This window comes from Apteryx mantelli, chromosome 8 (genome assembly GCF_036417845.1).
Source record: "Apteryx mantelli isolate bAptMan1 chromosome 8, bAptMan1.hap1, whole genome shotgun sequence".
Lineage (NCBI taxonomy): Eukaryota > Metazoa > Chordata > Aves > Apterygiformes > Apterygidae > Apteryx > Apteryx mantelli.
The window spans coordinates 42695445-42716774 of NC_089985.1; the positions used below are offsets into that span (position 1 = coordinate 42695445).

General features: G+C 36.7%; 1 protein-coding gene across 2 annotated transcripts in view; it reads right to left on the reverse strand.

Annotated features, from left to right (window-relative positions):
• Positions 1-21330, reverse strand: part of NEGR1 (neuronal growth regulator 1) — a 311487-nt gene that overhangs the window by 236225 nt on the left and 53932 nt on the right. The window contains exon 2 of one of the 2 annotated variants that reach the window (XM_067301403.1): positions 3101-3277. The exons of the other annotated variant lie outside the window; for it this stretch is intronic. Within the exon in view, the coding sequence (XP_067157504.1) occupies positions 3101-3156 (56 nt within the window). The 5' untranslated portion in view covers positions 3157-3277. The remainder of the gene's footprint in view (positions 1-3100; positions 3278-21330) is intronic. 2 annotated transcript variants of the gene reach the window in all.

Below are 21330 nucleotides of genomic sequence, written 5' to 3' on the forward strand. Positions count from 1 at the left end.
TAGAAATTTGTTTTAATTCAAAATGCAAATGAAGATATGTACCTTCCTCTTTTTTTTTCCAAATTTATAGTTCCAAAGATCATATGCATCCTGTTTTCTCACTATTTTTACTCTTATTCAGAGTTACTGTCTTTAAGATAGATAAACATATAACTATATTTAATATGAATATGTCTTTACATATTAATATAAATATAATTAACAAAATATATAATAATATAAATTGCCTGCAAGCAGAGGGAGCTCTAACTCTTCTGAGAATAGACTACAGGGATCAGATCCTCAAGACAGTGCAAACAGATGTAATTCACCTAATCTGTATTTTCACCCCAAATACCACCCCTCCAGGGTTTGGTTTTGTGGGTTAACCAAGCAGTAAATAAGTGATCCCTAAAAAGGCGGAGGTAGCAGTGAATCAGCAGTTGCCAGGCACCAGTTCATTGCTCTCCATGCCTCTACAGACCTGCAAGGATCAAGTACAGGTTGAATTTTTTTCCACAAAGGAGAGATTCATAAGTGTTTGACTGGCTGGAAGCTGCAGAAATAAATCTTTTCAGTAGTAACTGTTTTAAAGAAAATATTTCAAAAGAACAATGGGAACCTTACATGAGATAGTTTATAGAAAATACCCTTATTAAATATGCAATATTAGGTACGACAAGAAAAAAAAGAACATGATCGCCACTCACTGCCTAATAGAATATGTAAGAAATTTGCATTTGACCTTATTTTGCAAAATGTAAGTGAAGCAACCATACACAGTTGAAAGACAAATGCCAGGAAGAAGGGCAAAGCAAGCCGGCAGCAGGCTCACGCAGCTTTCTTCTCACCTTGCCTCCCACCGACTCAGTGGTCATCACGGGGACTGTGCGAGAGGAAAAGTCACGGCTACACAGGCCCCTGCTACACCGAACGCACCATGGCACCGGCCAGTGACAAGACCTAGGACTATGTGACAGACTTCATTTCCTTGTCACCTTCTGACTGCATATAAAATAACGTAATCAGAAGCATTAAACACTGTGATAGGGGAGAAATATCCTTCCTCTTATGGAAGAATTTCCTTGAATATATCACAGGTTGAATTAAAGTGACCTGTTAAAGATACAGTCAAATTTTAAAATTATATCCCAAGTTAAATACGCATACTTAAATAAACATATCTCATAATGCTTATAACAACTGACATTTCCTTAAACAGCTGTTTTTAAACTTCTGTAGGCACCAATGCTACACGGTAACAGAATAACCAGCATGTATGAACATTATTTCCTTTATGACAGAAATAATTTTATTGCTTGCTATTTACTATATATTTATGTATTATCCTGAACTCAGAACTACCTGAATTAAAATGAGAATTTCCTTTGATGTTCCAACTAAGTAAAGCCAGAAATATTTCTCATTTGCTATAGGATATAGACATTTAAAAGCAAAAAGAAGAGCAAAAAGATAAGCAGTAATGATAATAGTGTATAATATAATCCCATTGCATTATGGTGATAAATTACATTAGAGGTATTACAGTAAAGTTGAAATCCTCTAAAAGTAAGACACATGCTAAAACAGCTGGAGAACAGCTGGATAGTCAAGATGAAGTATTCAAGTACAGTAATAAATCATGAAGCCTGTATGTCTGACACACTGACTTGATCAGGAAAAATGAATTGCACTATCCCAAGCACAAAGAATAATAAAGAGAGGTGCCAAAACCAGTCATACCTGCCAGTAATAATCTGAAGTCAAAATATAATCGTACACAATGTACATGATAAATAACGTGAGACAAGGTTTCCAGACACAAAGATAAATAATACATTTATGTGGAAGTAAAGATTTACACTGAAGCTATGAAATAAAACTAGAGAGATACTATAAATATTATCCATTCAACATGATGACTTTAATTTCTGAGACAAATAACTTTTACGGTTTCCCTTACGTTTTTCTGGACTTGGAACCAATATTTTTTCTATACCTTCAGTTTCAAAATACTAAGGACACTTCCAGTCAATGGTATCCTCTAAAATCTCTTCCCCCTCCACCCCCAAAGTTCTGAAGGAAATAATGTATTTGAGATTGAAATAATGAATAAAAAATGAATTACGAAAATTTGCCACGTAAAAAGGATTGCTTACTCCCATGTTAAAACTTAGAGGAAAAAGAAATCTCAGGAGGAAGCCCTCCACAGAACCCAGGTAGCTTTCTCCCCGGCTAAGCTGGGCAGGCTGTGGGACTGCCTACACACTTGGAAGTCAGAAACCAGAAACTGTAAAGACACGGTTCTCGGTTTCATGAAAGAAGCCCAGTTTGTGCTATCCCACCAACTGTCTGCTGCTGCTGAATAGATCTCAGATCCACACAACACTCTGCACCTTTGCAGGAGGATGAAGCAATGCCATCCTAGCGGTTGAACCCCTTCATCTCCTTGGACCACATCTGACTTTCATACTGAGCAGAATTCTCCAGTTTTAGGGAAGGAGGGGGAATATGTATCATCTTCAAAATTTGACAGATCTTTTAAGAGGCCTGTGCGTTCTGAAATCTGACAAAAATGCTGATATAATTACACAAAATAAAGGAAACTTGAACACAATATCTTCAGAAAACAAAAAGCTTGTTATTGTTCCTACTGAAGTTGATATTTGTCTTAAATTAAATCAGTCAGCTTATACTGGAGAGTCCAGACTGCCATATGTGAAACAAAGCTGCAACATTTAAAATTCTATCCATATTTTTTACCATTGCCAATATATAGTTGCAAAGACATAAAATATTGCTTTAATACATCCTGCTCTTCAAGCTTATTTAAATACAGATAAGTTTATCCATGCCACACAGCTATGATTTCTTCCATTCTAATTATTATATACTCATATTTTAATTTTGCTAGTAATGTTATAAATATTTAAATAAAGTTTTATGTTAAAATTGCAAAATTATCTCTGTATAAACAGGAATATATCAGCACTGAAATTGTTGCACATCTTGAATGTTCAACTCCAGTAGTTTGTCTGCTACCATAAATAAGCAAGATTGTTACAGTCCTTAAAGGTCAGCATAAAATTACACATAATATGAAAAGAAAATGAACTATTACACAAAGCACTGTGAGTGGCATGTAGTAAAGGGGGAGCTACGTGATTGCAGACACATGGAAATGGAGCATTCTTCCGGTGGGAGGCACTCTGCTCATCAAAGGTGCTGAACGGACACCACAGCAGCGGCAGCAGATCATCCTTGCTCTGGGAAGTGGCATCAGCAAGGTATTCACAATCTACAGTTGAGGAGGCAGCAAGATGACAAAACAAAATCACAAGTCAATGAGAAACAAGCTGAGAGGTATAGACCTTTTCTTGCCTCTAGACTTATGGACATAAGCAGAAGTTCTTAAGGAACCACTTATTTGATGGAAAGAGGCAGTTAAATAGAGAGTTAATCCCTCTTATTGTTCAGATTATCTTTCTAAATATGACATTAAGCATTTTACACAGTATCTAGAATGAACGACCTTAACCTGGAGTTTAAGACAAATTGCATATCACTTGTCTCCAAAACTATAATTTTGTTTCTAGTACTGTCAGTTAGAGGTGAGGAATCACAAGCAGGGTTACAAGTTCCAGTGAAACAAGTCACTGTTAATCTGATTAACTCTAAATGCAGAATTTCTGCAGAACAAAGGGTAATCATATAAACCAGATAGCTTGTTAATACTCAGTTTGTAATATTTACATAATATGCAACTAGATAAGAAGAATATTGTTTACTTTTTTTATTTTGATTCTTCAGTCTGAATATTTTAAGTCATAATATGTTTTCTAAGAACAACCTAAGTATATTAAAATGAGTAAATTGTTTGCATTTTTGCCTCTTTGGGGTTGTGCATTTCTCCCTTCAGACACAGCTCTTGTGCTTCCTTTCAGTTTTTGAGCATGCTGAATTTGTGTTCGTGCTATTCACTTTATCCTGCGACCAGCCCATCTACACAGCAAGAGCTGTTCCAGCATTAACAAGTGACAGCCAAGCAGCGTTTCTTCCGCCGAGAAGCAGAAGAAAAGTCTCTTTGGTTGTTACACTGTCGGTATTGCTAAGCATTTCAAGCAATTAGCTCTGTGAACTTTTTGACTAAATTTACATAGATTGGATCACTGCATCCTCCTTCTTGTTACATTTTCTTTACTTGCACTTTCAGGGATCAGATCTTCTTCAGTGATTAAGTACAGGTATTAGAGAGCACAGTATCCCTGTTGCAGGCTCTCGAGGAATATTATGAGAACAACAATTTCCCTAATCAGAAAAAGGGAATGTACATGTCAATAATAAAATCCAATAGCAAAGTGCTCTTTGTTCTCAGAGATCTCCTATGTCCCTACATAAAAGGATATTTGGGAAGTGGGTAAATTTTGTATGTTTAGGTGCTACTTAGAGTAGGAAGATGAAAAAAAAGTTATTAATTGAAGTGCATGTCAAGATAAGTAGGCCAAAAATAAACAAAATCAGCAGAACTCCAGGAATGAATTCTGAAGAACTGTATTTATAAAGTAAGACGAGGTCCTTGTAGAGCATTTGCTGACATCATTGTGGTTTCCAAAACTGACTTTTAAGAGCATATGCCATGACTAGGAAAACACTTCTATTCAAAACTGGAGTCCTTGCTACTACTTAAACACACATGGCCTGAGGTACCATGTCAGGTCTCCAGGCTTTGGCATCGGTTATGTCTTCCCAGAGAGCTGGAGCTCAGACTCCAACCACCAAACTCTAAATATACTAGAGTCTTGAATTTGGAAATAAAGTGTAATTTTGGCATTCAGAAGCAGGTTAGATTGTCCTTGTGGATGACTTCTGCGTTATAGCAGTATGAATTACCCCTCATTCTGACGCCTTTGTTTTTCTGACTCCATGAGAAAGCGTGGTAGCGTGATGTCTCTGCTCTGAGTCCAATCTCCAACACCAAGGCCTCAGCTTTTCTAGCAATGTCTTAGGCAAGAAATTGGTCCCTTCAGATACCAAATAAAATGCAGTCAAAAAAAAAAACCTCATTAAGCAATTTGTATAGCTTTCATGAGCAGGCAACAGTGAGCCTGAGTCTCAGATGTAACAATTCAGGCTTCAAAGAAAGCCATCGCTAAAACCCGAGACTGAAAGCTCAGCACTGATTGAAAACTGACTAATTGGGACTATCAGTGAACAGGGGGAGACTAGAAAGGAAAAATATTTAGGGTAAGCAAGTGTCCTAGAAAAAATCCAAAGCACTAGCAAAATAAAGTCCAGTACATCTTCCAGAAAGATCTTTTGCTGGCTGCAATCAAAAAGAAACCGAAGAAGTTCAGGGGAGTTTATATCAGGAAGCCAAGATCCCCAGACAAATATCTGAGGAGCCTCGAAAGTGTTCTACTTTTATGTTGTAATGAGGATACTTTGGGGGATACTTTTTATTTAAATTTGTTTGTTGTGCAGTCTCAGACATATTTCTAAATATTTTGGAGCATTTTACGATTATGTAATATAATCTAATGCAAAACAGTATGCATTTTACTGAATTACAATGCTTTATTCATTATTTCATCTTCATTGTTCAGTGTTCGTTGGCATCTTTTGATTGTTGGACTATAAATCACAGCCCTTGCCAAAGAATCAAAATCCAGTCAGCTACTAAGGGCTGTTGTGCTGCGAGCCTGCACTCAGAAAGGGAATGACAATGGCCAGTCCCAAAGGCCCCGCAGCATCGTAAAAGCGGGCTGTTTTCTGAAATTGGTGAGTGAGACGTCATAAGATTTGCAGTGATAAAAAGAGACTGTTTCAATGCAGATGCAGAAGAAAAGCACTGAGCAGGGAGTGTGGCGAAGGAAAACACATACTGACAGATCCTTTTTCCTTTTTACATTTTGGCTATTTTTAAAATTTATTTTACTATCTAGAATTAAAAAGATAGATCTTTTCTGAGCGACAACTGTTCACACATAAATTATAAATAATCTATGCTTACCAAAAATTTAGAAACTAGGAACATCAGTTACTAGCAATGCATTATTACTACATCATTACTAGAAGATACAACTTTTATATCACTATGCTAGTATATATATTTTATTATATTGAAGAGATTTATTATATTTAAAGGATTATCTCTACTGCTTTCCACTTTTCAAAGCAATAAATGACTGCCAAGTTTGATTAATGACCAAGAGGAACCTAAGGCATTTAATCAATCTCAAAGCTTTTTATTGCAACTATTCTAAAAAACAAGAGCTTATAACTATTACAAAACAAACTGTGGATGAAAAATAAAAATAAAAAGAGCTATTCTTCTCTCCTATGGGAAATTACAATTATCATCTAACATACTGTCAGATTTTCAACTGATGTAATTTTTGGTCGTGTGAAGGCATACATAGATTTATATGTGATAAAATGGCACTAAAATAAATAATTAAGTGGCACGTGTGGAAGAAGTTTAACATTTAACACCTGAGGCACAATTTTCTGAATTACCCATACAAAAATGTGCATGCAATTGCATACCACCAAGTAATTACTCAATTTGCATATGTAATGAAATGTAAGGACAACCCTTCAGTAAAAATTTCAGAGTCATTTTGAATGTAGAGTCTGTCCAGTGCAGGAAGGGAATGAATGTTAGGTTCTCCTCAAAATTTAACATAAACGTAGTGCTCAGAAAAGGACCCCAAAAGAAAGCTGTGGAGACCAAACATCTCTTCATTTATCTGAAATTACGGACAGGAGCTGTACAAGCTTCCCAGTGACATATTTACCATCCTGTCCCAGAATACAGGTTTACTTCAGAAACAAAGTAGCTCATAAAATTTTCTGCTTTCTGATCTCTTACAGCCGAGATCTCAAGCTCATTTAATAGGGTGTAATTAATACGTAAGGATGAGAAAATACTTTATTTTTGTACCAGGAGCTATGATAAACAGATATGCCTACAATGTACTTTGGAAGCCCTTCTGGACCAAACAATTGTTTCCTTTACGTGTGCTAAATACACATTACACCTTGTACTTCCAGAAGAATACCTAGAAGTACTCTCTATTTAACAAGAACTTAACACAGATCTACCAAAACAGAAGAATGAGAAGATAGCCAACACAACAGTACCTCTTAGTTCATAAGTACAGTCTTTACTGTGCCCAGAACAAAACACAGTCCAACCTTATCTTTTTTTCTTATCTAAAATGCTTGCCAAGAATATTATTTTTCCTACCACTAATATTTATGGATATCTGGTGAAACAGTTATGAAATAAAAGAAGGTGCTAAAAAGTTGATGTTCCCAATAAAGTAGAGTTACGACAGTGAGTGACAGGAATAAATTTTATTTTTGTTTATTTCTTAATGTTTGGGATTAGTTGTGTATATATTTATGTTGAACTTCTGGGGAAACAAAGCACTTCCTTCAGGGAGATTTTACTGTATTGCATTGTATTTTATCCTATTTTCTTATTTTGTTTTGTCTCACTAAACAGATATGTTTGAGAAGCACATATGGGAACTGTATTTCAAATGATTTGTCTCCTCATCATGATTAATTCATTGTACTTATTATATCGAGGAGTTACCACGCTCCTAATTTTCATATATAGAAATAACAGCCAACAATTAAAAGGGACTTATCAATCAGAACCAATTCAAGAGTTATGCCATTAAAAATATATAAGGAAAAAATAAACAGAACAATTACATGTTTACTGTGCATAAATTCTTGAATATTGACTTAATTTACTTTTTGGAAAAAAAAAAACCACAAAAATTTATGCACCAATCTAATATTCTGTTTAATAATATCTAACAGGCCTCACTGCAAAATGAAGCTAATAAAAAGCGTATGGGAATAGCCATGGATAAGTTATAGAGTATGTCAGCAAACACGGACCTTTCCCTTTACTTACTAGATATTGACTTAAGTCCATATAATGTGAGTTAACAAAGATCTACAAACATGCTAACTATGGACCTCTGAATGGGAAGGTGCCTAACACTGATATTTAAAACACTGTTTCAAGTTACTATCGTAGTATTTTGTTGTTAAAATAAAGGAAAATGTATGCCAAAAGAAGAGCTGTGCTTTAATCAAAACAAAGATGTCCATTAATTTATTCTCTGTAAGCAAGAGCAGTTCTGTACCCATAACAAGAACTGAGAAAACAATGTTCTGTGTATGTAAGGGAATTTCAGTATAAATGATGGATACGGTATGTAAGCACTCAAACATATTTGTAGCTGCTGTCATGTATACATTTCTTGATTCTAAAAAATCACTCAACCAAAATTTTGCTATGCTATTTTATAATATTGAATTTTATATCAGTAAAGTATCATAGGACTTCAGCCAAAGTAAATCTCTATAACCCATACTCAGACAATTACATTAATAGAAGCTTTTCCTAGTGACACTGAGGTAATAATTAACAATTCACAGCAAAAAAGGGTGAATGGGACCATAAAAAAGCCAGTAACTCATAAAAAGGATGAACTAATTTTAAGACTCTATAACAACTATCCTCATAAATATGTTTTGTATAGCCATATTTTTAAAAGATGTATAGCCATCTTTTTAAATCATCTGCACATTAAAGAATCAAAGAACAATTAAGTCTAATACTGGGAGTGAACTACAGTAAATGATTAAATACAAGTCTTTACTTCTGCTCCCTGCACTGTTTTCATGGCTTTGCTGTAGCACACAGGGCCTAAACTAATTTCTTTATTGGTATAATGAAATCAGCAGGTCTGGTGAAATGGGTAAGTGAAGGAAAATGCTTGAATGTGTGTACAGGGAACAAGCTCCACGAACCCTACAGGGTCGGCCTTTAGGTCACCTGCCAGTTCTGGAAAATGCTACATGCCTCAGGCATGAAGGCAGCTTACGCAGCTGCAGAAATCCTCTAGACTTCCAGGCAGGTATCGACTATTCCTGCAGCAATGTGTACGGCTTTGGTTTGGGCTACACGCGGCACCAGCAAGGAGAATGGGTGATGCATGTGGTGCCAGCTAGGTAAAGACAGGATCAGAACTGACTCTAAATACATAGACACACCAAAGACAGCTCCTGAAAGAGCTGAGGTCTCTTGCGGGCCATTATGAAAGAGTTCATACCAAAGTGGAACAGAGCGGTTGGTACCTCTTTGTCCTTCCAACTTTACCTTGGGCAGAGATCTTCAGTCTTCTGCCACACCTACGTTCAATGTTAAACAAAACTAAAGATGAGAATATAACTATTAGAACATCATTATCACTATATATAGAATACCAGCACTACAGTATGCATAGCTGCCTGTGAATTAAGGTACTACATAAAAACAGTTCTAGGAAATATTTTAAGACCTACATGCCAGGCCACAAAATTTAACCCCGTTATCGCTGCAGTAACTCAGATAACTTGTGACATACTTCCGTCTGTTGACCATGACACTCTTAAAATATAATACAGATGATTATGAAACGCTGTTCTGATTTACTATCATTATACATGATTTTGTATGAGTTATCATGTTCACTTCCTTAGTATACTTCCAACTGTTTTCTGCACATAATACCTGAATGCACTTGTTTTTTCTGAGAGGAAATAGGAGGAAATATATTACAATATATGTTAATTTTTAAGGTGTCTTAGTTGTAGGCATTTAGATAAGAGCACAAAAAAAATAGAACCAACATTATATAATACAGTATATTACCTTTGTTGTCTAAACTAAACTGAAAGCTCAGTCTGCAGTTATGGACATTACATGAATAATACCAACAACAGTCTAGACTGATAGTCTCCAAACTCTATGGTCAGAATGAGGATTTATCTCCATAATACCTCTCCTTGTTATAAACTTGTAAAAAAAAGAAATTGCTGAAGAGGGAGTATTTGAGCATGTCTTAAAGCCACCATAAATCAGAACTTCCAGGGACATATCTCTCTTTCGCACTTGGAAAAATCTGCCTGGGAAGAATAAAAAAGCAGAATTTGGTCATACACATGTCTAGAAGTTTCAGATGTCAGGCAGAAGATGAGATGTATGGAAGTCCTAAAGAAATGAATGTTTTGATCGAATAAACTACGCATGTGCAGTGAGTCCAACACCCCCAGACTGCTTCAGGCAGAGCATGCAAACTTCTGCTTTGCAATACATGCCCTGAATGCATCAGACTTCTTATGCATATAGTGCTCAATTTGCTCCTATGTTTCTCTGTATGATTTCCCATGGAGAAAACTGGGAACCTTAAGAAACTTGCTTTTGCATTTCAAGCATGCATGCATGCACGCACACACACATATGCCCAAATGGTGAACAGTCTCTGCCTTTAGAAATGTGCTGTGGAAAAAAAAAAAAATCAGAAAATATAAACAAAAGCTCTACAATTCAAAATGGACAATAACTGTCAATAATTCGCACTTTCTTCTGTGTTATCATTCAGTTATTATGGAGAGTCATTTACTGCCACATTTACAGTCTGCATATATATATAGCCTGATTCAACCTGTTTATTTATTACATTATTGGAGCAATAATGTACTAGTCGTCTTACACGAAGGAAACATTTCCTTCACAGAAACTCAGCTCCCAGAGGAGCTGAGACTAAATAGCAGAGAATCCTAGTGCAGGTCAAGATGGAATTTTAAGCCTACAGGACTGCACAAAAGGTACTACATTAATTTTGTAGGAAAGTTTATTAATATAGTACATCTTCAGTTATGTGAAAATCACAAGAGATATGGAATAAATTAAAGATAATAGATGGACTTTTCAGTGTATGGTAATTACCTTATTTCAAATAGGAAAAGGTTTGGATAATTGAAGCTGTACTGATACTATGTCAAGCATTCAAAGAATTACAACTTATTTAAGAAAAAAACTCTGTGCAGCTTCCTCAGTGTTTGACATATCATATACAGGCATACCTCAATTTATTGCGCTTTGCTTCATTGAGCTTCGCAGATACTGCATTTTCTACAAATTGAAGGTTTGTGGCAACCCTGCATCAAGCAAGTCTATCAGCGCCATTTTTCCAATGGCATGTGCTCACTTCGTGTCTCTGTGTCACATTTTGGTAATTCTCGCAATATTTCAAACTTTTTCATTATTATTTTATCTGTTATGGTGATCTGCGATCAGTATCTTTGATGTTACTATTGTAATTGCTTTGGGGTGCCACGAACAGCGCCCATACAAGACGGCAAACTTAATCAATAAATGTTGTGTGTTCTGACTGCTCCACCAACCAGCCGTTCCCCCATCTCTCTCCCTCTCCTCAGGCCTCCCTATTCCCTGAGACACAACAATATTGAAATTAGGGCAATTATAATCCTACAATGGCCTCTAAGTGTTTGAGGGAAAGGAAGAGTCGCACGTCTCTCACTTGAAATCAAAAGCTAAAAATGATGAAGCTTAGTGAGGAAGGCATGTCAAAAGCTGAGACAGGCCGAAAGCTCAGCCTCTTGCATCAGTTAGCCAAGCTGTGAATGCAAAGGGAAAGTTCTTGAAGGAAATGAAAAGCGCTACTCCAGTGAACACACAAATGATGAGAAAGCAAAACAGCCTTAGTGTTGATATGGAGAAAGTTTTAGTAGCCTGGATGGAAGAGCAAACCAGCCACAACATTCCCTTAAGCCAAAGCCTCATCCAGAGCAAGGCCTGAACTCTCTTCAATTCTACAAAGGCTGAGAGAGGTGAGGAAGCTGCAGGAGAAAAGTTTGAAGCTAGCAGAGGTTGGTTCATGAGGTTTAAGGAAAGAAGCTGTCTCCCTAAGATAAAAGTGCAAAGTGAAGCAGCAAGTGCTGATGTAGAAGCTGCAGCAAGTTATCCAGAAGATCTAGCTAAGAGAATTGAGGAAGGTGGCTACACTAAACAACAGATGTTCAATGTAGACGAAACAGTCTTATATTGGAAGATGCCATCTAGGACTTTCATAGCTAGAGAGGAGAAGTCAATGCCTGGCTTCAAAGCTTCAAAGGACAGGCTGACTCTCTTGTTAGGGGCTAACGCAGCTGGTGACTTTAAGTTGAAGCCACTGCTCATTTACCATTCTGAAAATCCTAGCATCCTTCAGAATTAAGCTAAATCTACTCTGCCTGTGCTCTATAAATGAAACAGCAAAGCCTGGATGACAGCACATCTGTTTACAACATGGTTTACTGAATATTGTAAGTCCACTGTTGAGACCTACTGCTCAGAAAAAAAGATTCCTTTCAAAATATTACTGCTCATTGACAATGCACCTGGTCACCCAAGAGCTCTGACGGAGATGTACAATGAGATTAATGCTGTTTTCATGCCTGTTAACACAACATCCATTCTACAGCCCATGGATCAAGGAGTAATTTCGACTTTCAAGTCTTACTATTTAATAAATACATTTTGTAAGGCTATAGCTGCCATAGATAGTGATTCCTCTGATGGATCCGGGCAAAGTAAATTGAAAACCTTCTGGAAAGGATTCACCATTCTAGATGTCATTAAGAACATTCGTGATTCATGGGAGGAGGTCAAAATATCAGCATTAACAGGAGTTTGGAAGAAGTTGATTCCAACTCTCATGGATGACTGAGGGGTTCAAGATTTCAGTGGAGGAAGTAACTGCAGATGTGGTGGAAACAGCAAGAGAACTAGAATTAGAAGTGGAGCCTGAAGATGTGACTGAATTGCTGCAATCTTATGATTAAACTGTAACGGATGAGGAGTTGCTTCTCATGGATGAGCAAAGAAAGTGGTTTCTTGAGATGGACTCTACTCCTCATGAAGATGCTGTGAACATTGTTGAAATGACAGCAGAGGATTTAGAATATTACATACTCTTAGTTGATAAAGCAGCGGCAGGGTTTGAGAGGGTTGACTCCAATTTTGAAAGAAGTTCTCTTGTGGGTAAAATGCTATCAACAGCATGGTATGCTGCACAGAAATCCTTCGTGAAAGAAAGAGTCAATCTATGAGGCAAACTTCATTGCTGTCTTATTTTAAGAAATTGCCACAGCCACCCCAGCCTTCAGCAATCACCACCCTGATCGGTCAGCAGCCAACAACATCGAGGCAAGACCCTCCATCAGCAAAAAGATTACGACTCGCTGAAGGCTGAGATGATGGTTAGCATTTTTAGCAATAAACTATTTTTTAATTAAGGTATGTACATTGTTTTTTTTGACATAATGCTATTGCACATTTAATAGACTACAGTATAGTGTAAACATAACTTTTATATGCACTGGGAAACCAAAAAATTTGTGTGACTCACTTTATTGCAATATTCATTTTATTGTGGTGGTCTGGAACCGAACCCGCAATATCTCCGAGGTATGCCTGTATAGGTACTGTATACAGGAAACTCTTTTTTTGTTCTGGCAAACCTACCTAGAAAAGGGAGAAACTTTTTTGTGGCCAACAAAATATTTGAATCTACAGTGAAAAGAAACAGGTTTATGATGCTACCTCTTAATACAGAATTCATGGGACTGAAACAGGAACACTCTAGTGCTCCTCATACTTGAATTAAAAGCACCCTTAGACTTTTTTTTCTTATGCTATGATATATTCATAACCACGCAACAGTTTAAACCTTCTACATGTATATGGTAGTTTCTAGCCATATGGGCAGCTGCCTGCTCATTCAGCAGACTACATCTGGGATTCAAATGCCCCACAAAGCCAAGTCTGTTTGGGAGTGTAGGGTGGGAAAGGAGTATCCTGTATTTTGTTTTGTTCTCCATATAGATGCGGCCCAACTAATTTCCAAACATTTAAAGCCTTTTTCTTCTGTGCACACTCATGTTGGTCATTAATTACTTGTTATTTCTTACCAATGCATTCTCAAAACTATTTCTCCAAACAATGCACAGAGTAATTGCAGAACAAAAGTATTCAGAAGTGTTGGGGTAGACCCTCAGTTGATCCAGTGTCTTAATATTGAAGGTAAGGTTTGGCTATCACTCCACTTCTGAGATCGGTGTGGGCTCACAAAACCACAAAAGATGTCTTTTAAAATTATCTCAGCACAGTAAAGGAAACCATTCAGCAAAAAAAAAAAAAAAAGTGAAAAAGAAATTTTAAACATTAAAAATAATGCTAGAAATTATTTGGGCAATAGAAACATTCTCAAAAGGCTAGATTTCCCTAGCTAATTAGCACAGTTTTCTCTGCTTAATTTCAGTCCTAAGTATGCATCCATGTTTTTTTATTATAATACACACAGTGGAGAAACACTTACTAAAAGTTGTATTTTCAAACAGTAGTATTTAGAGATATGTATTTGTAAAATAATTTAGCTATGAATTAAGAGTCATAAGTAATAACTGAGTAATAATGACTAAAATTTTGATTCTTACATCAAACTCCCTAAGTACCACTCTTGCATGGAAGCTATTTATATGTCCAGATGGCATCTAGAATATTTTGGTCTATATTCTAAGAGCCTGTCAGCTGTATCTTGTTGTGCTCTTCACATATCAATGCTCTGAATCCTGCAATAATCTGCCTAGAAGCAATTCATTTTTTTATAGGCATTAAAGGTCCAAAGCTGAGTGTCTTAGACTGCGAAGATTTTGAAGATTTCCTCTGCCATTCATTTATTGTCCTTTAATATTAATTTGAATCAGCAGTGATCCTGACACCTGTCATGAAGAACAAGCCTTTCAACCTAGAAAGAGACCATGAATTTGTAACTGACACACTTTGACTTGGGAAGAAAAAAGCAATTTATCATTTTTTTAAAGGAATGTATAATGAAAAAAGAACCCTGCCTGAGCTTTCTCCATTAATGGTGGAGGTTTAAGTGGTTGGAATAGAAAATCTTTGCACTAACCAGGTTTAAAAATAATTGCAGAGAAAGGGAAATGGATTAAAAGGACAGAATTTTGTGAGAATATATGAGGAAAATTCTACTTCTCATCTGAGTGTACTGCTTGATCATTGCAGATTTCCCAGTCTAAAATTTTTTTATGTTGTTAAATATAATAGTTCAAAGCACATATATATTTTTTTCCTTCTTATATGAGAAATTTAGTGGACCTTTGGAATTATCTGGATTATATATTGGGTAGTTCTAAATTCACTTTCATGAGAGCACATGCAAATATGAACAGCATACAACTATGGTCAAGAAGCTACTACACAGCAAAAATTGGCACTGAGACAATGCTACGGTTGTTACATTCAGAGCATCTCTTGCAATGTAACTGAAATGAAAGAGATACCATTAAGTATTTTATCACAAGATCAACACTGGAATTTAACTTTCACTTCAGGGATCCAATCATTAAAAATATATAGCATGAAAACATAAAAAATATCATTAGCAAATTTATATTGACTGCATGAAACAACACAGTCTTTTAAAAAAGTTATTGTCATTTTTAAATCTCTTTAATATGTGACATTATATGAATATGCCATAATATTTTAATTGTCATTATCTTAGTGCCATAATTAAACTTATATAGGGCCAAATCTTCAAATACAGTACATCAGTGACTCCAGTGAAATCACAGTTATCTGCTATGCAGAAACCAAAAAAACATTCCTAATTATAGTGCAACTATATGCACTATATTTTCAGTGCAACTATAGTGCACTCTCACTTTGCAGGATTCTTCCCCATTTTTGGCAATACAATAGCATTTCTGAACTGAAGACCAGTCTATATTATAGTAACAGCTGTTATGTCTTTACACAGGTATATAGATAAAGAGAGTAGTTTATTAATTTTTTGCATTGTCAAATAGAGTAGACAGTATTTTAAAGACAGAAGAAAAGTTTGCATTCCTTAGAAAAGCAGACATTAGAATTTAGAAGGGCAAAGTACTGCACATTAAGACAAATCTAAACACTGAATACCATTTAGAGAGATTCAGCATAAGTCTGAAATAGAAATTTAAACTTGTAGCTATCTAGGTTTTTTATCATGTAGTGTTTCCACTTTCAGATGGACAGTATCTTAACTCCATCATCAATGTCTGACAGATTTAGTCATAATGTCTGATAATCTATTTCACACGTCAGATACCTTTCTGTGTCAGGAAGGATATCTTAATTTCTTTTAATATCTGCCTATTGTTGAGTCCTCACTGTCAAGCTTCTCTTTGTCCTTTCATAAATTCTCAAGGTATGATTGTTATCAAGGTCTGATTTTCTTTTCTGTTTCTCTCAAATTTGAAATTTGCTAATAACTTAATTCCAAAAAGATAGCAAAACATGGATCTGTGGAAGATACATGGAGGGCATGCAGCAATAAGCTTTTGTTCTTTGGTGCCAAGTGCTATTGAAATATCAATAAATATATACATTAGATATTCACAATGGAAAATCTTGCTTTAAGATTCAGCTAAGTGAATAGCAAGAATGACTAACTGCAAATTCTAATATTTAAATGTTGATGGAGACTAATCATACTTTTCAATAAAAAGCCATTATTTATTGAATACTTCCAAATCATTATTTATTTAAAGGACACTGTTTCAAGAGCAACCAAATCACTCATTTAAGCGGCTTAGTTAATCCAAAGACAGTCAGATTTCCATTTTTTAATAATTAACATTTGGCAAATATGCTAGATTTTAAAAACTTGTATTTTATACTGGGCAATTAGGCAAATTGCCAGAAAATCTATATTTCTAATTCATAGATACATTTTTATTATAAATATTAGCATGGTATACGAAGAGTGATGTGCACTGTCATATTTAGTAGCGTGTGCAGATAACACAACCCCCATCTAATGAGTTGTTCCGTGAAGGTGGCCTAAGTAGGACAATTACCTTTTACTGGCACCACTTACAAACTGCGTATACTCAGGTCTGATTGCACCAATTTGTGCAGAGATTGCTTGACTTTGCATTCAAAACAGTAGACTGATGTGCCAAATAATGCCAGGCAAGGTTGATGCATGTAGGCTGTTTTTTATTCAATTGTAAAACTCATAACTCATAAAACTGTAACTCATTTAGGGCTATTTGCAGGTAATACAAAGTTATCTAATTGATTAAGTCTTTGCATGACTCACTTCAAAATTACGTCCGTTCATTTTCAACTCGATTGTCAATCTTAACATACTTCATATGCTGAAAACAAAAAGTTATTTGAATATGATGACTTAATTGCAACCATGCACTTTTCAACCAATTTAATCAACAATGTGTCTGGAAACCCATGTTCTAGATCAGAGTGTCCAAGAAATTTAACTGAACTCTTCCACATTCAAGGAGAGTAAGCCAGTTCTAAAACTTACTATATATTAAATGGCATTTATTTTTCTTAATGACAACTCCCCTATAATTTAATAACATTGTATCGTTTAAAAATATACCTTCTTTTGGCAAAAGAGATCATTAAAATTCATTGCAATACTTAGGCAATGCTTTGACACGCTACATACTGACCATGCAGCATGATGATGTGTTAAAATCAGGCCTTTTATTATTATTTTTAGTCTAAATAAATGATGCATTTGAAATAATGTCAGTTTTTCCATTTGTCCCCCATACTTTCTAAGCCAGTTGTTCATTTTCAGTCCTAATTAACAGAAGGATGGCTATCTCAAAGACACAAAATTGACACCAGTGTCATAAAAGCTGCCTTCTCCTGTGAGATGAGATGAGATGAGACAAGACGAGACCAGACGAGACCGGACGAGACTAGACGGGGGAGATCCCGCCATGGGAAAGCAGGAGGGCTCTGCCTTTACTCGGCGCAGAGGCAGCTGGCACTCACTCAGCACACTCACCGCTTCCCCCAGCCACAACACACCTTTCCTTCACCAACCCAAACCAGTAGGAACGCAGGGAGGTGTGGTGGATGACGCAGTGTGGGATGCTGAGAGCATGACGGCAAGTTGCAACTTCAAAGAAGGAAATGGGACATGAAAGAACCTGGAGGAGCTAAAGAGGAGGGCTGAGAGGAGAAGGGAAGAACGATGGGGCATTTTAACGTCATGAGAGAGGGGGCAAGGAGAACAGGGTTTGTTGCATGACACATACAGCAGTAGGACAAAACCTTTGTCAAAAAAAAAATCATTGTCATCAAAGCAGTTTTAATTCTTTGCTGCTCATAGAACAATTTTTTACCATACTGATTACTATTATTTATTTTGTTCATTGCCCTACCGTAGCACTAGATAAGTAAGAGAGCAAATACAGAAAGTGAAGGAAAATCTATAAAGGTACCATTGGACTAAAATTGAGACTTTGACAGGAGACTAATATCCCATTTCCTGTGATGAAATTATAACATATGCCTATATTATCTTGGTAACAGTTCTCATGGCTGCTCTTTACACTAGGGCCGCTGGTTCTAATCCCGACCGTCTATAACCTCTGTACCACACTGTTTCAACTATCCTTTACAACAGCTACTCATACAAAAAAGCTCAGACGGTTTTGCAACACTAAATAGAATTCCTTAATCAATAAAGCTTCCAAGGAATACTATATAATTTCAAGAAAGAGAGAAAGAGAACCTAGATTAAGCATAAAAATTACATTTTGCCAGTGATGGACAATGTGCAAGTGCAGTTCCTCTTTGCAGCATTTTAACAATTATTTGCCCTTTTTATATATGTACTTAGATTGCTTTAACAAGATTGGCTTGCTCCATCCAGCAGAAACAATCCATACTTACCATTTTTCCAATAGATTACATATATATATATTTTTTTACCATTCTGCAATCACAGTCAATTCCTCAGGCTTTATTTTTCAAAATAATATTTTGCTTAAGCAATTGCTTCATTTTTTAATAGAGTAAGAAGAAAAATAATTGACTTTTCTCAATGATAACTATCAAAGTTAACATGGAAAAGCAGCAGAAAAGGAATGATATTCGTACCCTAACAAAGAAAAATCACTTCAGCTATCCTTTTTATTCATACTAGGGTAATCAGTTTGAAAACCATCTGGTTTGCCAGCCAAATTCATACTTTTCCTGTGCTTTCACATTGGCTATATCAGTGAAATCTAGCTGTCACATGCTAGCAGGATTGTTCAGAACCACAGCTAACGGCAGCTAGACGACCCCATGTTAATTGTTAAAACAACGTTATAAAATACTCTTTACACACACCTAAAATGTAGCTACTACACAACATTTAGATTTAAAAATTGGCCAGTTTTTAAATGCATAGAATTAAAAGTGAGTACTGGAAACTTTACTGGCCTTCTCAGCTACGCTCACTCAGGTGTTCTCCTCAGCATTTTCTGCTTCCCTCCTGACTCTGGCCCGGCTCCGTCCCGCGCCCGGCCGAGCCCTTCGCAGCCTGGGGACGGCCAACCCAGAGGCTGAGGCCTGGCGGGTGCAGGGTGTGAGGGACGGCGGCCCGGGGCCCCGCGTCATGCAGAGCTGCCGCGGCGGGTGCTGGCGGCCACCCCCTGCTGCGAGCTGCCAGCTGCGCCACGCTCCCCTCATCTCTCTCAGTGTCTAAAAACTTCCTTAGCTTGGAAGCCTGACTGCCCAAGGAACTCAGCGGTGCAAAAGCGTCTGGGTTACTTTTATAAACAGACTGCGTAAATGTCGTGATCCCCACGGTAGGAAAGCTTTGCCCTGTTGGGGATATTTGTGACCGTGCTGCGGTACGCGGCACTGGCACCAGTGGGGAAAGGCCTAAAAATGACAAAAATATTCTCACTCACTGGGACACCAGCAACAAAAATAAGCCACCTTGTTCACTTCATTTCGTTAAAAAAAATACGTTCGGAGAACAAAAATTGTCTTTTTGCTCACATTTAAGTTCGCAGAAGAGCCCTGTAGACGCTAACGGCAGCACAGCTGACAGGCAGCCGCAGGGAGGTGCGAACAAGCAGTGGCGGGAAGCGGGGAACAGGGAAACACTTTGAAGTGACACTGCTGAGAGCCCTTTACCAGCTGAAATCACAGCCTCCGGCACGATTCAGCACACACCAAGCCGGAGCTGCCTTTAATAGTATCAAAGTGCAAATAACATTTTGCAGATTTCATTCTTTTTCCAAAATTACATGCATATTTGAGCATGTGTGTAGAGATATAATCTTTACAGGGCTGTGCAGTATGTAAATGCAGGAAAATCTGTGTATATTACAGTTCTTTGAGAACAACATTCTGATTTTTTAAGAGGAAAACCGAAGCTGCAAAGCCATTCAAAGGAGTATTTAATTGCACTTTGGTAGCACTAACCACTACCTATTAAGTATGTGGATGTAATGATTTTTGACCTGCACTGCTGCTACGGGATTTGTGGGAGTAACTCATCTTACATGGGATGCAAGAAAAAAATCTACACTACACAGTGCATGTGCTGTGTCCCCACCACGAGACTGAGAGCTCAGAGTGAAACCCTCTACTACATTATTTCATTATGGCTAACCGACGAGCCAAAACTTCATCTAGTGTTCAGCATATTGTGGTAAGTATTTAGAGTTTTCCTCTAATATATTTACAACTATAGGTATGCATGTATATTTTAATATATAAAATATGAAAATGTTTAATATTTTAATTCTTATAATTAAGAATTCTTGTCATTTTAGGACAAAAGGCAAAGTAACAAATCTATTCAAAAGTTATTTTAATTGCACCTCTGTATCATCAAGTACCTCAGGCACTTCTAAAAAATCCAGTACATGTTTCTTTCTTTTTAGGAACAAGCTGATTTTGCGTTGACTTAGCTATAATGTAGTTGCTCTGACAGATAACTTACCCCTGAATTAGGTAGCTATTAATTTACAATGCTGACTAATATAAAATTAGTGAAAAATAAAACCAAGAGAAAATGAAGTATTGCCTTTTCCCATATCCCATACTACACTACATTTCCCCGATAAAGCTTTGGGCTCATCACATTATAATTTTATAATTGTTACAACTGTAGATTAGTTTTTACCCCTGTATAAAATTAACGTAAAGTTGATTGTTGACTTCTGTCTGTAGGAGATTTCTACAGTAGCCAAAAATCCTGAATCCCCAGCTAGCACGAGACAACGCCAGTGCAACAAGTCCGTAATTTCTAGGACAGGAAATCTGCTAATTCCCCTTGACTTGGGTATTTGGCAGTATTCACTACCGCAGAAGTGATCTCAGTCTTAGAAGTTTTATCTCTACATTGCCCTGCAAGCTAACATCCAGAGATGCATTTAGCATCCTGCTATGGAGCAGAACAAAAAGATTTGTAGTAAGTCAACAGCACCTATCTTCTGTGGGGTTTTTCTCTGCCGAGCAGAGCAGCGATACTTTTATTTCTTTTCAGTGCACTCACTCATACTCAAGGAAAGTGTGATAGAATACCCTGCTGGCTGCAATTCACTATATTTTCCTTTAGTAAATCCAAAAACTAGATTGCTGCATAGCACGATTCCATTTATCTTCAC